The sequence below is a fragment of the Actinia tenebrosa genome, unplaced genomic scaffold (assembly GCF_029948245.1).
Source record: "Actinia tenebrosa isolate PJP-AT-01 unplaced genomic scaffold, QUT_ActTen_1.0 PGA_scaffold1__47_contigs__length_23844297, whole genome shotgun sequence".
Classification (NCBI taxonomy): domain Eukaryota; kingdom Metazoa; phylum Cnidaria; class Anthozoa; order Actiniaria; family Actiniidae; genus Actinia; species Actinia tenebrosa.
In genome coordinates, this window is record NW_028292578.1 from 22,054,190 (window position 1) to 22,072,777 (window position 18,588).

Genomic DNA, 18,588 nt, shown 5'->3' on the forward strand with positions numbered 1-18,588 from the left:
TGGTATTGGCGCATGTATGCGCAGTTACATACTGTGTGCAGTACTTATCATGCTTGACGGAAGGGCGTTATAATACTACCATGGTGTGTATAGTGTGTGGTGCTTTGGTGGAACGTTTCTGTAATCAAAGAGAGATGAACATTAATAACTGTGCCTATCAATACTCCACCCAACCAGCCATTACCCATCCACACTATTAAGTATTACGACAAATGTACGTCATATATTAGGTGACGTCATCTTGTGTGCGCGTGACGTCATAATCTACAAGACACGCACGTGGCATAATGTAAGAGGCAAATTACTTGGTTAGGTTTCAAATTCTTTTGTCGTGGTGTCTTTTTGTTTACAATAAACTAGTCGAGGCATGATAATCAACAGAATTTTTTGTGTTAAAGAAACAGAAGAATCAGTGTTATATACTGTTTAATATCAAGTAGTCCAATATATTACATGAATCTGCATAGCATTAGATTGGTATAATACACATTGGTACCAAAATGAAGAAGTATTAAAAAATCCAAATAATTTGAAAATGTATACGTAAGAATGGATGTATCACATGCATGTACACCAACACACACTGATACAAGCAACTAGAGGTACATGTTCAATACACCAAATACATGTTTACAAGTACACCAAGACACACTGGTACAAGCAACTAGAGGTACATGTTCAATACACGTCATTCATGGCACAACAAATACATGTTTACCAGTACACCAAGACACACTGGTACAAGCAACTAGAGGTACATGTTCAATACACGTCATTCATGGCACACCAAATACATGTTTACCAGTACACCAAGACACCCTGGTACAAGCAACTAGAGGTACATGTTCAATACACGTCATTCATGGCACACCAAATACATGTTTACCAGTACACCAAGACACCCTGGTACAAGCAACTAGAGGTACATGTTCAATACATATATGTTATTCATGGTACGACAAATACATGTTTACCAGTACACCAAGACACCCTGGTACAAGCAACTAGAGGTACATGTTCAATACACGTCATTCATGGCACAACAAATACATGTTTACCAGTACACCAAGACACACTTGTACAAGCAACTAGAGGTACATGTTCAATACATATATGTTATTCATGGTACGACAAATACATGTTTACCAGTACACTAAGACACACTGGTACAAGAAACTAGAGGTACATGTTCAATACATATATGTTATTCATGGTATGACAAATACATGTTTACCAGTACACCAAGACACCCTGGTACAAGCAACTAGAGGTATATGTTCAATACATATATGTTATTCATGGTACGACAAATACAAGGGTCTAATAAAGGTTTCTAATAAAATGTCTAAAAAATAATCCCATTCTACTTAAAATAAGCAGTGCACAAAATTGAAGGTTTTAAACTCCCCCTCTATAAACATATCGTACTGTACTAACCAATGCAATACAGCATTGTGCAATGACAGCACACTGATAGGTTGTCTAATGTGTAATCTGTATTACTATACACCATAGCATTGTGCTAATGACAGCACACTGATAGGTTGTCTAATGTGTAATCTGTATTACTATACACCGCAGCATTGTGCTAATGACAGCACACTGACAGGTTGTCTAATGTGTAATCTGTATTACTATACACCACAGCATTGTGCTAATGACAGCACACTGATAGGTTGTCTAATGTGTAATCTGTATTACTATACACCACAGCATTGTGCTAATGACAGCACACTGACAGGTTGTCTAATGTGTAATCTGTATTACTATACACCACAGCATTGTGCTAATGACAGCACACTGATAGGTTGTCCAATGTGTAATCTGTATTACTATACACCACAGCATTGTGCTAATGACAGCACACTGACAGGTTGTCTAATGTGTAATCTGTAATACTATACACCACAGCATTGTGCTAATGACAGCACACTGACAGGTTGTCTAATGTGTAATCTGTAATACTATACACCACAGCATTGTGCTAATGACAGCACAAGGAATTGTACAGTATTGTTAACTTATATAAATCATGAATAAAAATTATTAAAAATGTATCCTTAATAAATTAAAACCACCTTGGAAAGATATCGTAAATCAAATACACATATAATAAATTAGTGGGGTCGCGATGACAGCATACTTGATTCTGAAACTGTTCTCTGACGTTTGGAACTTGATTCAGATACTTTTCTTATCGTTTTGTTTCCTGATAAGATGTCCTTGATGTGTTGGACTATGAGGTTGATTGCCACTAATAACAAAAGTATACCACCATTAGCAAAAGAGTGAATCATGCTAACACATGAAGACAACATAAAATATAAAAAAATACAGGCATCCCAGGCAGAGTATTTGAAAGAGTGACGTAGAAACAACATCACTGCAAAACTGAGATGACATGAAGTCTGTGAAAATCAACCAGAAAAAAATACCTGTCCACCATTGTAGTAAAAATATAAAACTCATAAGTTATTGTGTTACTGTCATCAACCAAGGGCGGATCCAAGGGGGGCGAAGGGGGGCTGAAGCCTCCCCTTCAGCAGAAAAAAAAACTAAGCCAAACTAAAGAATTAGATGCTTTTTTATTTTTTCCATTGTGTTGACAGAAGAAACTCATTAGCCCCCCCCCCCCCCCCCCCAAATTTTGACTGGATCCGACCTTGTCAACCTCTAATTATCAATGACATTTCAATGACAATAGGAAAAGTAACACCTCAGTTTTGCAAATTTTCTTGATTCTCATTGGCTAACATTTCCTCTCAGATCAGCTGGACGGCATTAACTGTATGCCTATGCGTACTGGAAATATAACAAAGGTTGCTAAAGACGTGTATCAAGTTTAGCATCTCACCTGTGTTATCAGATCCTCGTGGTATTATCACATCAGCATACTTTTTTGTCTGAAATTTTTTTTTCAAAATTCAACAAAACGTTAAGATTTGAAATAAAACAACAAAATTGGATTGTACTGTTGATGTGGACTATTAGGGATGTGAAAAACTCTTCTAAAATTGTCTAAGTAATGTACATGCAGTTTAATGATTAATGTAGCCTACCAGGTGTAGATAATACTGTTCTTATGTGTACATTTATGTGTGTATTGTTGTTCAATATGGGTTTATTTAACAATAAAATATAAAATAAAATAAATAAAGCAAAGGGATAAAAGGAAATGTATAATTAATTACACTTACTGGTAGACAGAAGTCTTCAAAAGCAGGCTTCACAAAATTAGTATAAGTTGCTAAAACACAGTCTAAATCTCTACCTCTCTCTTGGGTGTCTCTTAGTACTACAAAACAAAAATGTTGTGTTGGTCTATATAACAAATACTACAGGAACTGTACTGATGTATCAGATGATGATGTTGATGCTGCCAATAATCACATCCACTGTATTGTTACATTTGACAATTTACCTCTTCTTGAAAGCCTTGTGTCACTATCAGTATCCACAAATAACTTCATATCCAAAAGATCTCGGATTTCTTTAAAATACAGGGTCAATATTCCTTCAAATAGGATAATGTCTGTAGTTGGATGAATCAAGTTGACCTTTGCATCTCTATGAAATGAAATGCATTATTACAGCATGTTATGAATAAATGATGGATGCATACATTCATTACTATTGCATAGTGCTTACTCTACAGTAATGACAGGGAACTGGACGATATAAACGATAATAGCTAGGGTGATCATGAGGTCGCATTAGGGCTGTTTTAGGGGATGCTTTAATACTTATATGGCAATCACAATTATACAAGGGCCGCGAAGCGGCCTGAAAGTATAATTGAAATTATATTAACAAACGAAGTGAGAAATATATGAGAAAACAATAGGTAGAATCCTGCCATTTGTGCTTCGGACCACATTTTAACGCACTCCACTCCCCTAGAGTTTAAATATTGATGACGTAATCCCAGAATCCCGTGCTGCACTAAGTGCGAGGTCACGTTGTACTTTTCATCTTTTTAACGCCTGTGTGAAGAGACTCCACGATGAGAAATATATGATGGGAATGACTAGTCATGTGTCAATATTTGACAAGTACGAGGGCGGGAGGGTATCTCATATATTTCTCACTTCGTTTGTTAATATAATTTCAATTATACTTTCAGGCCGCTTCGCGGCCCTTGTATAATTGTGATTATATTTCACAAACTCCGTTCGAAATATATGAGAAAACAATAGGTAGATTTTAACGCCCTCAACAATATGTCTGAATAAATGCAGACATTAACACAGTGAGTTTGTGAAATTAATACATTTAATCGTAACTTGAACGTATTCAACGATATAAATGACTTTGGGTTAGAAGAACTAAGCTTTATCTGTGTTCAAGACAGCGTTAGCATAGCTGCTGTTATGTACTGGCTTGTAGTAGAAGCGTTGGAAGGTACTGGGTGATGTCCAGTCTGCCATGTTCATAATGTCACCTATTGGGACATTGTTGTTTGCTGCAGCTGTTGTTGAAGCACCTCGTACAGAATGTGCCTTGAATATATCTGTGTTAATACCAGAGGCTTTTATTACTTCACGTAGCCAGCGGGCTAAAGTGGTCGAAGTAACAGGTTTATGGGGCTTGATGAATGAGATGAACACAACATCTGGTTTTAAAGAGGGAATCAGTAGTCTAACCTTTCTAGTGGCTTTCAAGTAACATTGAAAAGTGTTAACTGGGCAGAGCTTGCTGTCTGAATGAAATTTTGCAAAGAAGGCTTTGGCCATGTCCTCAAGAGATCCTCGACTTCTCGGGAAGTCATGGTGAATGAGATGCCTTCTGGAATTACTTGGCAGTATCGCAAGTCGAATTTAGACAGGGAAGAGACTCGTTCTGGGCATGAGAGTGCAAATAACATGGCAAGTTTGAGTGATAATAGCTTTAATGACAATTTTCTGGAACTTTCCATGGATGACAAGTATTTTGTTACTCTTGTGACATCCCATGTGTGATTGTATCTTGGTTTGGGGGGTCGGATATTCACCCCCATACCCTTTAACAGTTGTGTTACCAGTGGGTGCTGCCCAACTGGGTAACCGTCAATCTTATTGTGGCTAGACAATATAGCTGAACGAACAACATTAACGGTTCTGTAAGCAACTCCATTGTTACTCTGACCGAAACTCCAGAATTTGGTTTAATTTTGCTGAAACAGGATTAATCTTTGATTTATGACACCAGCTGCTCCAATGCCGCCATGCGGACCCATACGCCTTATGTGTGGAGGGTCGAGTGGCTGACAATAGTATCTTGGTAAGGTTTTCAGGAAGGCCTTCTGTTTGTAAGTTTTCCCTGATATGTGAAAGACGGCTAGGTGTAGTCTCGGAAACAATGAGTGGACCCTTTCGATTGAGGCTGGGTCTTTCAGTAAGTTCCTCGTATTGGGAAGTATTATTGGATTCTTGATGAGAAGTCGGAGCAGTATCGGCCGCCAAGTCTGGGTTTGCCAGATTGGGGCTACAAGTGTGAGGTCTGCTCTGTCTAGAGATACCTTGCGAAGGACTGAAGGGATCATGTTGAATGGTGGAAATGCATATCCCTTTAGGGGTCCCCAGTCTAATGTCATGGAGTCCGTGTAAAGGGCTTCTGGGTCGAGCCTCCAGCTCACAATTTGTGGCAGCTGGGTTGTCAGTAGTGTGGCAAATAGGTCGACGTTGCAATCTTTGAGGAAAAGGCTGAATGACTTGGAAGCTTATTTTCCATTCGCTGGAATCGTGAAACTCTCTTGATTCCTTGGAGATGTTGTGCGCTTATCAGGATTTTCCTTTGTAGGCACCACTCCCATATTTCCAGCGTCAGGGAGACAAGTATGTTCGACCGGGTTCCTCCCTTGTTGTTTATGTGGGCAACTGATGTAGAGTTGTCCATTCTCAAGCAAACAGCCTTGTGATGTTGGTTCTTCATAAACGCTTTTAAGGCAAGGAATGCTGCATTCAGTTCTAAATAATTGATGTGCAGCTTTTTCTCCTCGCTGGACCACCGACCGTTTGTGGTGGTGCCCTCACAAACTGCCCCCAGGCCCTTCTTGGAGCTGTCTGTTGTTATGACTAGGTCTGAGGTCGGAGGGTTGATTGGACTTCCGTTTACCTTTCTTATATTTGCTATCCACCACCTGAGCTCCTCTTGGGCATGGTGGTTTAGGGTGATTTGTGTCTCGTAGTTGTGTTCGTTGATTCGAAGGTGCTTTATAAGTTGAATCTGTAAACGTCGGAAGTGTAAGGGGGCCTGATGTATTGCCAGACGAATTGATTCCAGAGAGCCGAGTAGGCTTGCTACGTCCTGTGCCAGCATAGTTGGGTTGGTCAGGGCGTTCTGGCATTTGTCCAGAACTTTCTGGACTTTTCCTCTGGTAGGCTCAGAGTTAGTGTCTCTGAATTTACTATAACCCCCAGGGAGGTAATGGATTGGCTTGGTTTCAGCTGGGACTTTTCCCAATTGATAGTGAAACCTAGGTCTTGAAGCAGTTTCAATGCCATTGATGTGTTGGTCTCGGACTCTGTCATCGTGGACCCCAACAAAAGAAAATCGTCAAGCTAACATGCGTACACCTCTTTTCGAAGAAACGAGACGACCGGTTTGGTCAGTTTTGTAAATATTCTTGGTGCTGTATTTAGACCAAAGGGGAGACCTTCGAATGCGTAGCATTTGTTTTCCCACAAAAATCTCAGGTATTTTTGAGATTTGTGAATTTTATTGATAGGTACACGTCCTTCAGATCTATAGACTTCATAAAGTCCCCCTTCCTTAGGATGGTTTTTAAGCACGATATGTTTTCCATTTGAAAGTGGGAGTTCTGTATGAAATGATTGAGATGACTCAGATCTATGACTGGTCTGAAGGATCCTCCTTTTTTGGGCACCAAGAACAAGCGGCTGTAAAAGCCTGGTTCGTTTGGGGAGGGGTCCACATAGATTGCCCCATATTCAGGAGTCTTTGAATCTCTGCGTCTAATAACGGTTTTGTTTGTTTTGTTGAATTTGTCACAACTGGAATTCTTTGAACTGGAACACAACAAAAGGGAAATTGATGCCCTGTAACAATGTCTAGGATTTCTTGGTCTGAGGTTATTTCCCTCCATTTGTTTAGGAATCTGTTGATTCCCGATTTGTCCCCTTTGAGGGGCGAAAGGACCGGTAGTTGTTTGAGCGGTTACTTTGGTATTTGGAAAAACCGCGCGACTGGTTGGACCTTTGAATGTAATTTGGTTTACGATTTGCTTGTTGGTTTTTAGTGGGGACTGAGAGATTTTTGGCTAGACCCCTACTAAGTTCTGCCTGTTTAGAGGCTAAGGTGGGAAAATCTTCACCGAAAAACATAGTTTTGGCATTAGGCAAAGGTTCATCTGCCAGGTTAATTAATTTTTTTTTTTTAATTATTTATTTTTTTATTTTTTTATTTTATTTATTTTTTTGTTGTTGCTAATAGTCGCTAGGACCCTTTTCCTGCGAACAGTTGAAAGGAGATAATTTGAAGAGCCTAGTAAGCGTAAGGCTTGTTCTAAAATGTTCTTAACCTGATTAGGTGACACTTCTTTCCCCGTTGATAGGGCATCGTGTAAGCAACAAAGTGGACCTGTGGTGTTTAGCAAAGCTTTTTGAGCCAAACATAGGTCTTTATCACGATTCTGGACAAATCTTTTTATTTGTGGATTGTTTATTGGATTTACAACTGAGGTATCTAGAGTGGGTGCCCTTAGGCAATCAAGTGAGGGAACACTGAAATTTTCAAGAATGTCTGACACCTGGTCATGGCTTAATTTCTTCCTAAAGTGCATATCTAGGAAGGTTGATAGCCCCTTGGTTGGTTCCCAGTAGGATGGTGTGGCCCCAGGGTCATACATTTCATCATCTATTAGCGTATTTTCGCCGTTTGTTGAAGCAGTTTCAGTTCTTGGAGACTCGGAGCCTGGATTGAGTAGCTTATCAGTCAAGATTGGTGGTCTATCATCCGAGTTTGGTGGCTTGACAGCCGAGCTTGGTGGCTTATTAGCCGAGTTTGGTGGCTTAATAGCCGAGTTTGGTGGCTTAATAGCCGAGTTTGGTGGCTTAATAGCCGAGCTTGGTGGGGACTGTGTCCCTTCTTGATATTCTGGGAGATCGTAGTCCAGGTCTATGTCTTCTGTTTGGACTGAGAGCAGATCATTGTAATCTATCTCGGTGTGTTTTGGCGGGAAAGATTCCATGTTAACTTCGAGAGTTGAGATACGGTTATTCGTCTTTGAAATCGCTTCTTGGATTTCTTTCAGTGTTGAGAAGACTGAATTTATATCCTTTTGGTCCACTTGGGATGTTTTTTGTCGTTTGCTATGCCTAGAGCTTGTTGATTCGGACGAACTGTCCGTGTGGCGGGAAGAATGTTTAGATCGTTTACGAGAAGACATTGTAGCTACTAGAGCTAAAAATTCAAAATATTACAAGCAATTGTATCCCGAATGGGATTATTTATGATTCTGGGTATAGGAGTAGGCTAAAAGGTATAAAATAGAGGATAAAAACACGGTTAGTAACCACTTACCTTATCGTACGTCCGAAGCACAGCAGAAAAAGATGAAAAGTACAACGTGACCTCGCACTTAGTGCAGCACGGGATTCTGGGATTACGTCATCAATATTTAAACTCTAGGGGAGTGGAGTGCGTTAAAATGTGGTCCGAAGCACAAATGGCAGGATTCTACCTATTGTTTTCTCATATATTTCGAACGGAGTTTGTGAAATATAATTATCTCTTGTGCTCTAGCTAATAGTGTTTTGAGCGAAATGAAACCACCTTAGTTCTCATGTTTATTTTCAAATTTCCTTTCGTTTCTTGATGCATAAAATGCTAACTGACTGTTTCACTCAAGATAGCCCCATTACAACGCATTTCTACAAATCAGGAAAGTGTAATTGTACTTACTTTGTAGATGCAATATCATAGTCATATGTAGGGATTTCAACAGTTTTTCCTGATGCAATGCTTTTTATTGCATCGTAATTTTTTTCAAAGTCAAAAGCATCTGCAAATAAATTGATATTCATCAGTCAAGACAAGTTTTTATGATCAGGTAAACTTACCCAGTTGAAATGCTTTAATATTGAGTGGGAAACTCATAGTTGGTACTTAACTGAAACCACAATACAGAAGTATACCATAACAAATATGGTATACTAAAATGGTTTCCTATCCAACACCCAATCACAATATTGTTCTAGTATTGATGGCTAAGGGTAGCTTTATTACAGTTATTAACTCTTACATGTACTAATACATGTACTAATACAGTATAAAACCCTTCTATCAGGCTAATCTAGCTGTGCTATCGGTCCAGCCAACATGAATCAAATATTGGACAAGAAAGGAACTGGTGCACAATACTCCATTTTACAGTTCCATTCAGTGACCACGAATAATAGTTCCAAGCTGGAGTTACCGCGCATGACAAACTGTAGTTTTGCTATGCATGGAAACTCCAACCTCGACATGTAACTATTATTTGTGGTCACTGAATGGAACTGTAAAATGTAATATTGCCTGAATTTAATTTTTGGGAAGAATGTCAGACGCACCTCATTGTGTTGTAAAAGATAGGCATGGCACACAAACCACACAAACAGCTATCTAGTCATTCTCACATAAAATCAGGGTCAAATTACCAAGCAATCTATGTTTCTGATTGGCTCGACAATGGCTTGGCATTGTTTTCAAATTCATTCTACAATTTGATTGGTTCTCGCTGTCCAGGTGGCCCTGGTTATATTCAGAGGCTAGGGTTAATAATATTTACCTGGATGATCGAAGTTAAATTCTCCTTTACCAGCATCTCTCAGCTCTTCTTCGTTCAGTTCCCTGTAAAAGCTTTCCTGACCAATGATAGCCACTCTTGTTTTACAGTCAATGTCGTCTTGTCCAAGTTGTTCCATTATCTTAGAACAAACTGATGACTGTTCAGAAGACATGAAAGATAGTTTGTGACTTATTTACAACCCATGTACGATGCTTTAAGATTGTTTAATCGTTACCCTTTGCATGCAACTATACAGACAACGGTATATGTAAATAAGCTGAACCAAAAACGCTTGACATAGCGCCAACAACGTTAGCTTATGAATTTCTTATTTCTATTGAATACCAGCTCCTATAATGACAGCTCATATAATTTACCACAAATCAGAATTAAAACCATTTTTCTTCCAGGAAAAAAGTTTCGTAGCTTGACTCTGAAGAGTCTTGGTCAAGTTTACCTTTTGGTATGGTGTATTTAGATGACGAAGATAAAGTTATTATCATTTAATCATCATTCCTTGAGATATATAGAGAGAAGTCTTACCTTTCCTGATGCTGAACCTCCAGCTACACCGATGATAAACGGTTTTTTCATCGCCATATTTGTTTTAGAAACAGTAGCCGCAGCCATTTTGGCTTCTTGTTGTAACTTTAAACACAGGCAGCCCAACGATTATGTTTCTTTGTTTACTAAAACGAACACACGACTGATAGCCGAAGGAGAGACGCCATACTTCGTAGGCTGGTCGGAACGTCAAAAACCTGTTTATCCTGAATTGATACACATGATTGAGAATGAGAGACTTTGAAAACATAGTTTGTTCTCCTCTCTGTTAGTTCGAAAAACCCTAGAATATGAGGCATACGAGTAGATTATCAAGATGGTTTACTAATAGATCTTTTGATCTTTATCGAAGGTTTTCCAGAGAACGCAGAAATGCATCGTACGATGTAGCGATCCTCGGTGGTGGTGCTATGGGCTCATCTACTGCGTATTTTCTTGCTAACAGACAGCCTGATTTGCGAATATGTGTGATTGAACGTGATCTTACGGTAGGAAGGTATACTGCACGCACGTGTATCATAGTGAAGCACAGTAGAAGTACTAACCCTAACCCTAACCTTTGTGACGTGAGAAGAAAAAAGAAGAATCATTTATAGAGCGAATCGAGTGTCGGGGAGGGAGGGGAGCAACGTGTTTAATAGAGGACAGCAGAATAATAGGCTGTTTGTTGCATGATGGCATCATTTTACTACTACCACTACCAAAATGCTTGGCTAATATTTTCTTTACTATTAATATTTGTATTCCCTCATGAGAATAGTAAGACAATAGGCCCTTTGCAGTTAATGATCACTTGTTACTTGAGAGCAAATTTTTTGTTTACGTTTTAAATGAGCATGAATGAAATTCAGGCAAGTTAAAACCGAGTCGTAGCGGCCAGCGGCTACCCACCCCAATAATATGCGGTGGGGGTGGGGGGGTGGGGCGCGTTTTTGCTAAGGACTTAGTGGCAGCTTTGCCAGCAGTCTTGGTAGCTTTGGCTGTGAGCGTGCAGCAAAAAATTTTTATCCCGCCCGCCCACTCCTCTATTGGTGGGAGCAAGGTGAGTATTATTCCACTGAGTGGTCAGTGTGACAGGTACCAGGTGGTGAGCTGTGGCCCAGTCGCCATGGTTACCTCCGTGATAGGGCGTAGTCTGATTGATGCGCACAGCTCGCACCATGGTACCTAACCCCAAACTTATCTAGACGATGAGTTTTAAATTGACAATTCTCTTTTAGCTACTTGTAAAGAACTAAATGAAATGGTGTGTATCCAGTGGGTTAGGAAATGCAGTTTATTATGTCTCGAAACAGGTTGTAGAAAGTGTCTTTACTCACCAGTAAAAGTGTTCATTCATTTGCTCTCAGTGATTTAATTAGCATGTGATTACTGAGCTGCAAAGGACTATTGGCGCTAATTAACTGAACAAAAGAAAGTGTTTTGGAGATTCTGGTGGTGGTAGTAAGTGGAAGTGCCGCCCTTTTAATCCTAATTGATGTTCTTAACTTTGTACATTATATTTTTTTACTTTTGCTTTAGTTTTTCCTTTTTTCTTTTAGTGTGTTTTTTTTGTTTGTGTCTTTACATGGGACTCTTGTCCTGTTGACCATGCCCTCAATTAGATATTAACATCTGGTTGTAAAGTTATTAAATAAATAAATAAATAAGTAAATAATGAAAGAAAGTCAGGAAGATTTTTTTATCAGATTTGAATTTAATGTAAAAACCTCTCCTCCCCCCTCTATATGGACTGATCCATAACTATCGAATTCTTTACACTTTTTAATAGTACTCTAAGTGCTCCACTGCTCTATCAGTTGGCTCAATACGTCAGCAGTTTTCTACTGCAGAGAATATCCAACTTTCTCAGTTTGGATTCCAATTCTTGTCAAACATTGGAGAGTATCTGGGTGTGGAAGGAAAAGATCTTCCGGATATTAACCTGAAGAAAGGAGGATATTTGATTCTGTCTGGAGAAAAAGGTTTAACAACCTTGCAAGATAACTATACTTTACAAAGGTATTGTGGGGGGGGGGGGGGGGGGGTAATATTCAGTTTCTAGTATAAAATTTGCATATATTTCCTCAAACTTCAAAACTTGGGGATGGCAGAGCACCCTAAAACAGTGGCAGGGCTTCAGCAAGTGAAGTTCAAGTGACTGTCATTAATAATTCTGACATGTTTATTAACCATATCATACCAGACCCTCCATCTCTGTGGTCATTGACACCAATGACTCAACATCATCGATAGACATGAAGCACTCTCTTTGTTTGTCCTATCCTTTTATTCAATACATTAACCAATTTTTTGAATGTTTCAGGGATTTAGGATGTGCTGTAAGTCTGCTGACACAGGATGAGCTAAAGACAAGGTTTCCTTGGATGAATACTGATGGTATCGGCATGGCCTCTTTAGGTATGTAACAAAATGCTGTATCCATCCTACTTCTCCCCTCCCCTCCCCCCTAAGCCAACTTACCCTGAGTATGAATGCTTACTGGTTACAGGAACAGACAAAGAGGGATGGTTTGATCCATGGGCTTTATTGGATGCCTTCAAAAAGAAATCCATATCTCTTGGTGTAGACTACATCCATGGAGAAGTTACAGACATCCAGCTGGGGAAAGGAAACCTTGTTTCAAATATTGAGGTATGTATGATATCATAGTCAAGGGTTAGGTGGATGGACACCCAGCAGGAATATCAACCTATCCTTACAAGATAAGTAATTACTGATCCAACAGCCATCTACCAAACTGCTGAAGTAGTTGTGCCCTCTGCATGATATAGGGATTGCAAAGGTCATGATGACACTACAACCAGGAAGAAACTAGACACCTCACTTACCCAGCCATATCTTTCCCCTTTCAGATAGTTCCCAACCATTTGCTGCAGTCTCGACAAAACATCACTTGTGGGGTGGCAGTGAACACTTCGGGGTGTTGGTCTGGTGCTACTGCAAGCATGTTAGGAATCCACCTGCCTATAGAGCCTCGAAAGAGATTTGTCTTTGTAATAGACTGTCCTGATCTTGTCAATGAAGATGTGCTCCTTTGTGACAAAAGTGGATTTTACTTTCGTCCAGAAGGCAAACACTTTGTTACTGGCCGGTGTCCGCCAAGTGTAAGATATGACTGCTACTTGTAATTGAGAATTCATAAGAAAGATCAGCTGCAATCAAAGCATTATTGTCTGAATCAGTCATAAATGCATTGATTATCAAGTGCACAACAATCCCAAGACTTCTGTTTGTCTGAATCATTACATAGGCTGTATTCATTATGTATGCTACAAGCCAAGCTAGGGGAAGGGGGAGTATGAGGAATGGTAGAGGAGATTCCATCGAATTAGAGGCCAGAAGGGTTTTATTAGGGGATGGAATGGCATTAACGGCGGAGCTGGCTGATAAAAAAAGATCAAAGTCAATGTGTCAGGTTTGATAACTTTCATTGTATATTGATTTAGGTTGAAGAAGAGCCAAGCATAGATAATCTCGATGTAGACTATGACTTCTTCTATGAAGCACTTTGGCCAGACCTTGCCTACCGAGTTCCTGCATTCGAATGTTTAAAGGCAAGTGGAAATATAAACTAGTTTAACTAAATAGTACATTGATGGACAGATTTACGGATGAACGGATGGATCGATGAATCGATGGTCGGATCAATAAATGGATAGAGGGATGGATGGAGGGATGGAGCAAGGGATGGATATATGGATGCATGGATGAAGGGGTGAGGAAAGGGAGTGTTGCATGAATGAAAAGATGGAGGAGGGAGGGAGGGACAAATGGATAGAGGTAGCAGTGATAGAAAGTATTCACTCATTAACCAAAAGTCTCACGTCTTTTAGGTCAAATCAGCTTGGGCAGGATATTACGACTATAACACCCTTGACTGTAACGCTGTTATTGGACGTCACCCAGAAATAAAGAATCTGATATTTGCCAGTGGCTTCAGTGGACATGGAATACAGCATTCACCAGGCACAGGGAGAGCTGTTAGTGAACTTATACTCGATGGAAACTTCACGAGTATTAACCTGTCAAGACTGGGCTATGAAAGAGTATTGAACAAGGATCCTTTGAAGGAAAACAATATAATTGGCTAATATTGGCTAACCACAGAATAATGAGAATAAGTGCCTTGTACCCATCTAGTATATATAACAAATTTCCGGTTTTCCGTGGTATGTCTTATTCACCTCGGCTACGCCTCATGAGTACATAGGCGGACATAACACATAAAAACATCGGAAATTTGTTTTTTACTACGAAAAAAAAAAAAGTTTCCTATTCTAGCGCGCGCTGGCTCCGTGCACTAGCGACTTGTAATCCATTGACGTAATTTATTGGTAAAGTAAGAAAAAATTGTCAAATTTAATGTGAAACATACTCAGGTGGCTTACCCGCGAGAGCGCTCGCCTCTCATCTATGCCATCCAATTCCCGGACTTGGTGTCGTATTTGCATAGAGTTGTTTGCTTCTCTCCTGTGCTATAAGGTTTTCTCCAGGTTCTTCGGTTTTCCTCCCTTCACAAAAATGAACTTCTAAATATTATAGGCCTCCCTTAAAACCAGCCTTAGATAGTGCAGTTTTCATATGACTGTGAAAAGCTCAGTTCCGTGCCGTGACCGTGATGTTTTCTAGAATTTTAATCGGCTGATTTTTTTCTCGTGCAATGTGATTGGTCTGAAAGTGCCGTGACTTTGGCGTGACCGTGTCCGCGCCGTGTTTATGCCGTGTTCTGGGTATTTGATTGGATGGAGAGTATATTCTCGAGCAATGTGATTGGTCTGGCGTATCCCTAGCTGTGTCACTAAGAACGTGTTCGTGCCGTGAGCTTTTCAGAGTCATGCGAAAACTGCTCTAAATTGAGCCACCTGGACGGCCACAGTTTGCTAACCACTTGCTATTTAGTGCTACCCTTGCAAAAGCAAGGACGTTTTATGTCCTACAAGCTATGGCCGCCGAAACTTGATAATTTAAAAGAAAGGTCGTGGGTTCGAATCCCGCCAGTAGCTCGTTTTTTTTCCAAGAAAAAATTTGCTTGAAGAAATGATTAAATAAAATTGCTGAGTCGTCGTAATCCTTGTCGTACTCTTTAAAACAGATACTGAACATGCGTAGTTGTTTTCGGGGAAAACTGCTCCAACGGTGATTCGTTCGCTATTGTTTGAATAGCCCAACGTAACCGAGACTACTTTTATAATCATCATTAATAATAAATGATTCATCACTCAATATTGGATGTAATTAGTTCCTGCAGACCGTTTTAAGAGAGTATGTTCTAAACTGGTGAAGTTAGCTTCAACAATGTTGGCCGACGGTTTTTCCCTCGTCCTAGTATTCGTTTTACCGTATGCTACTCCAGGACTGGGATCAGAACCAGCAATTTACCGTGAAGACTATACGAGATTAACTACTTTCCACAAACTAAAAGGTACTTATTTGATCAGTTATTAGTTATTGTATTAGAAAGTTATCACTAGCTACTTGTAGCTACACCGATCGATTCTTTTTTATTTTTAGAACAAAATCTGTAGAATCTTTAGTTTAGGATTCTTCCTTTGGATAGTTTAAATGAAGTTAGGAATCAAAAGTAAAGTATCAATTTCGGAGCATAATTGGGCTTTGATATTCATCATCTTGACCATGATTATTGGCGCCCCACAGGTTTTTTTTTTTTTTTTTCATTTTTACTACGAACTCGTACACTGGGATATCACTTTATCTATTCAGTTATTTCTGTAGAAAAACATCGACAATATTCATATTTTTTTCAGTTGTCATCGTATAATAAATTATTAAGTGGCATCGTTCATTTTGCCATTCGCGTACCTTTTGTATCTCGGTGCGTATCTGCGCAAAAATAATAATTAAATTGCGAGAGATCTGTTGAATTCAAGGAGTTCTTATGTTGAAATATTTCAACATTTAACAACGAAAAGTTTGTTCAAAGAGCTAAGATTGAAGGTGCTTATAAAATGAAGGTGTAAATGTACTATTAAAAATTGTTTTACTTCAGGCTGATTTTCCCGTAAATCTAGACGGGAAGCAAACACGAGACATCCTCGGCATGTAAGGTGCGTGTAATCACGACCTACTGGGAACTAAGGGCTATAGGAAAATATATTTGGACACATTCATTTTCTAGTTTAATTTAGCCCAGGGCCCAGTTGTTCAAAGCCTGATTAGTGCTAATCCTGAGTTAACTCTTAATAAGACCTATAGAGTTAATCCTGGATTAGCATTAGCACTAATCCAGCTTTGAACAACCCGGCCGCAGGAGTGAAAGCTAGCTCATCGAGGGAGGTCATAGCTTTTTTTTTTTTTTTTTTACAATACGTGAATTGAAGACGAAAAAACTCATACAAGATAAATAAAAAAGAAAGATTTATATGAATAAGTAAAAATAGGAATTGTAACACAACAAATGGGAACAATAGCTGAATATAGAAAACAGTTAAGTGAATACAATTGTAACTGATGTTTACTGAAACACGCTCACACTTCTATATCAGTAAAGGGTAAAAGAATATTATTAAGTATTCAGAGAAAAAGTATATAACAGGAAAGCTATCATTACACCTTTTAGCAATAAGGCGGCTATCTTGGTTGTCTTAATTAATTAGTTGCTGAGATAGCAATTATTGGACAATTCATATACTACACAGCTCAGTGTCACGGTGTCTTTTTATATAACTTTACACTTTTCAATGAAAAGCACATCTAAAAAGCTATTGAATTTGCTGGTAGTTGGAAAAATATGCGAAACACCAAGACTCTATAGATCCATAAATTTTTTACGCTTAATTTATTTGTCCCCTGCTTTGTCATTCCATATTTCAAATGGCCGTATCAGTTAAAAGGTCTTATTGAATCGTCTAAATTCTTAAGTAAAATTGTCGAACAGCTAAAAAATCACATAAGATTTTGTTTTGTTGTGAAGTGTGATCGTCAGGGAGAGTATAGTCTTGAGAAAGACTGTTGTTGGATGGTCAAAGTCCAGCGGGAAAACGAAAGACAGTCGATAGTATTTATACCCCTGGGGCGGTCGTTATGTATTAGTCGGCATATACCGTTTTCAAGCTTGCGTGCGCATTTAAATTTAAGAAGCTTCACGGGCCACAGGAGCTTTATAATGAGAATTATCATACATTTCTATGATATTTTTTTCGATAAGAATTCATAATATCGTTTATTCTCCTCTTTAAATATAAAACTGGCTTCTCACGCCTGTTTTGCGTATTTCAATTTCGTGGCCCTTCAACTGTTGGATGCGCACGCAACCTTGAGAAAACGGTCCATTGTTATGTAAAGATATGCATATGCAGCTGCCCAAGGCACGGATGACAGGAATCAAGTGCTGTCGAGCCAATTGCATCAAGAATATTGGGACTCAGTTCCCGTCATGGCACGGCCGACCTGTAATTTACCTTCGTGCTATAATATTTTTTTGTCTTTACTGAAAAGGTTCCTCTATGCTTAATCACTTGATCAAGAGTATGGAGGTGAGGAGTTCCATTGAATGTGTCTTCGATTGTCTTAACCATCCATACTGTCAGTCCATCAATTACCAAAGTCAAGGCAATTCCAAACACCTTTGCGAACTGAACAACAATACCATAGCAGCCAAGCCTATGTGTGAGCAGAGTAGACCTGGGTTTGACTACTACGCGCCCAAAGTATCGTCGGTATGACTGAGCATTTCCACTTGTATGATTTTTTTTTTCCATGTAAGTTGTCCATGTTTTTCATTCTTTTCATTGTTTTAGGAAGAAGTAGTCAATCCTTGTTTGGATTCACCATGTAAGAATGGAGCAGCTTGTTCGCTTGTGTGTAGTACTCCAGTTCAGTATCAGTGCCTCAACTGCAGCAAGTATAATACAGGACTAAACTGCGATGGATGGACAGGTCATATATATTTAACTTTTTTCCTTGTCTAAACTGAATTATTACCACGTTAATATCATAATAAAAAAAAGAATAAAGAATTTCCTTCCATCTTTACCATTATCATCATCAACACCATCATTATCATCATCTTCAACACCAAATATCTCTTGATAAATGAATTACCATTATTATGATACAACCATCATTTGTATGATCATGATCTTTGCCACCACCATCAATACAGCGTTCATCGTCGTCATCATATCTCACTAGTCTCACATTACGTCATATATATGATGTAATTCACTTTTTTCCAGCACCTGTGTCGTCATGTAAAGACATTTACGAGAAGACAAGGTAAGGATGATATACTC

The 18,588-nt window shown here is 39.1% G+C and overlaps 2 protein-coding genes across 2 annotated transcripts; one reads left to right on the plus strand and one right to left on the minus strand.

The window, feature by feature from the left end:
• Window positions 1–409: 409 nt before the first annotated feature.
• On the minus strand, window positions 410–10,548 carry LOC116288210 (uridine-cytidine kinase 2-B). Its single transcript, XM_089033361.1, has 7 exons — window positions 10,313–10,548; window positions 9,770–9,926; window positions 8,902–9,001; window positions 3,422–3,567; window positions 3,198–3,295; window positions 2,855–2,903; window positions 410–2,254 (listed from the first exon to the last, which is right to left on the minus strand). Exons 1-7 carry the CDS (start codon window positions 10,397–10,399, stop codon window positions 2,118–2,120), a joined length of 774 nt encoding a protein of 257 aa, XP_088889487.1. The 5' UTR covers window positions 10,400–10,548; the 3' UTR covers window positions 410–2,117.
• On the plus strand, window positions 10,543–15,404 carry LOC116288209 (FAD-dependent oxidoreductase domain-containing protein 1). Its single transcript, XM_031694966.2, has 7 exons — window positions 10,543–10,821; window positions 12,105–12,334; window positions 12,639–12,733; window positions 12,825–12,967; window positions 13,189–13,440; window positions 13,783–13,890; window positions 14,170–15,404. The coding sequence occupies exons 1-7, from the start codon at window positions 10,624–10,626 to the stop codon at window positions 14,425–14,427; spliced, it is 1,284 nt and encodes a 427-aa protein (XP_031550826.1). The 5' UTR covers window positions 10,543–10,623; the 3' UTR covers window positions 14,428–15,404.
• Window positions 15,405–18,588: the final 3,184 nt, after the last annotated feature.

Coding starts and splice junctions, on each gene's coding strand:
- LOC116288210 (XM_089033361.1), bottom strand. CDS start 10,399: ATGGCTGCGGCTACTGTTTCTAAAACAAATATGGCGATGAAAAAACCG. Junction 9,927..10,312: donor GAGGTTCAGCATCAGGAAAG/GTAAGACTTCTC, acceptor TCTTCTGAACAG/TCATCAGTTTGTTCTAAGAT. Junction 3,568..8,901: donor TATGATATTGCATCTACAAA/GTAAGTACAATT, acceptor TTCATTTCATAG/AGATGCAAAGGTCAACTTGA.
- LOC116288209 (XM_031694966.2), top strand. CDS start 10,624: ATGAGGCATACGAGTAGATTATCAAGATGGTTTACTAATAGATCTTTT. Junction 12,734..12,824: donor TATCGGCATGGCCTCTTTAG/GTATGTAACAAA, acceptor TACTGGTTACAG/GAACAGACAAAGAGGGATGG. Junction 12,968..13,188: donor ACCTTGTTTCAAATATTGAG/GTATGTATGATA, acceptor TTCCCCTTTCAG/ATAGTTCCCAACCATTTGCT.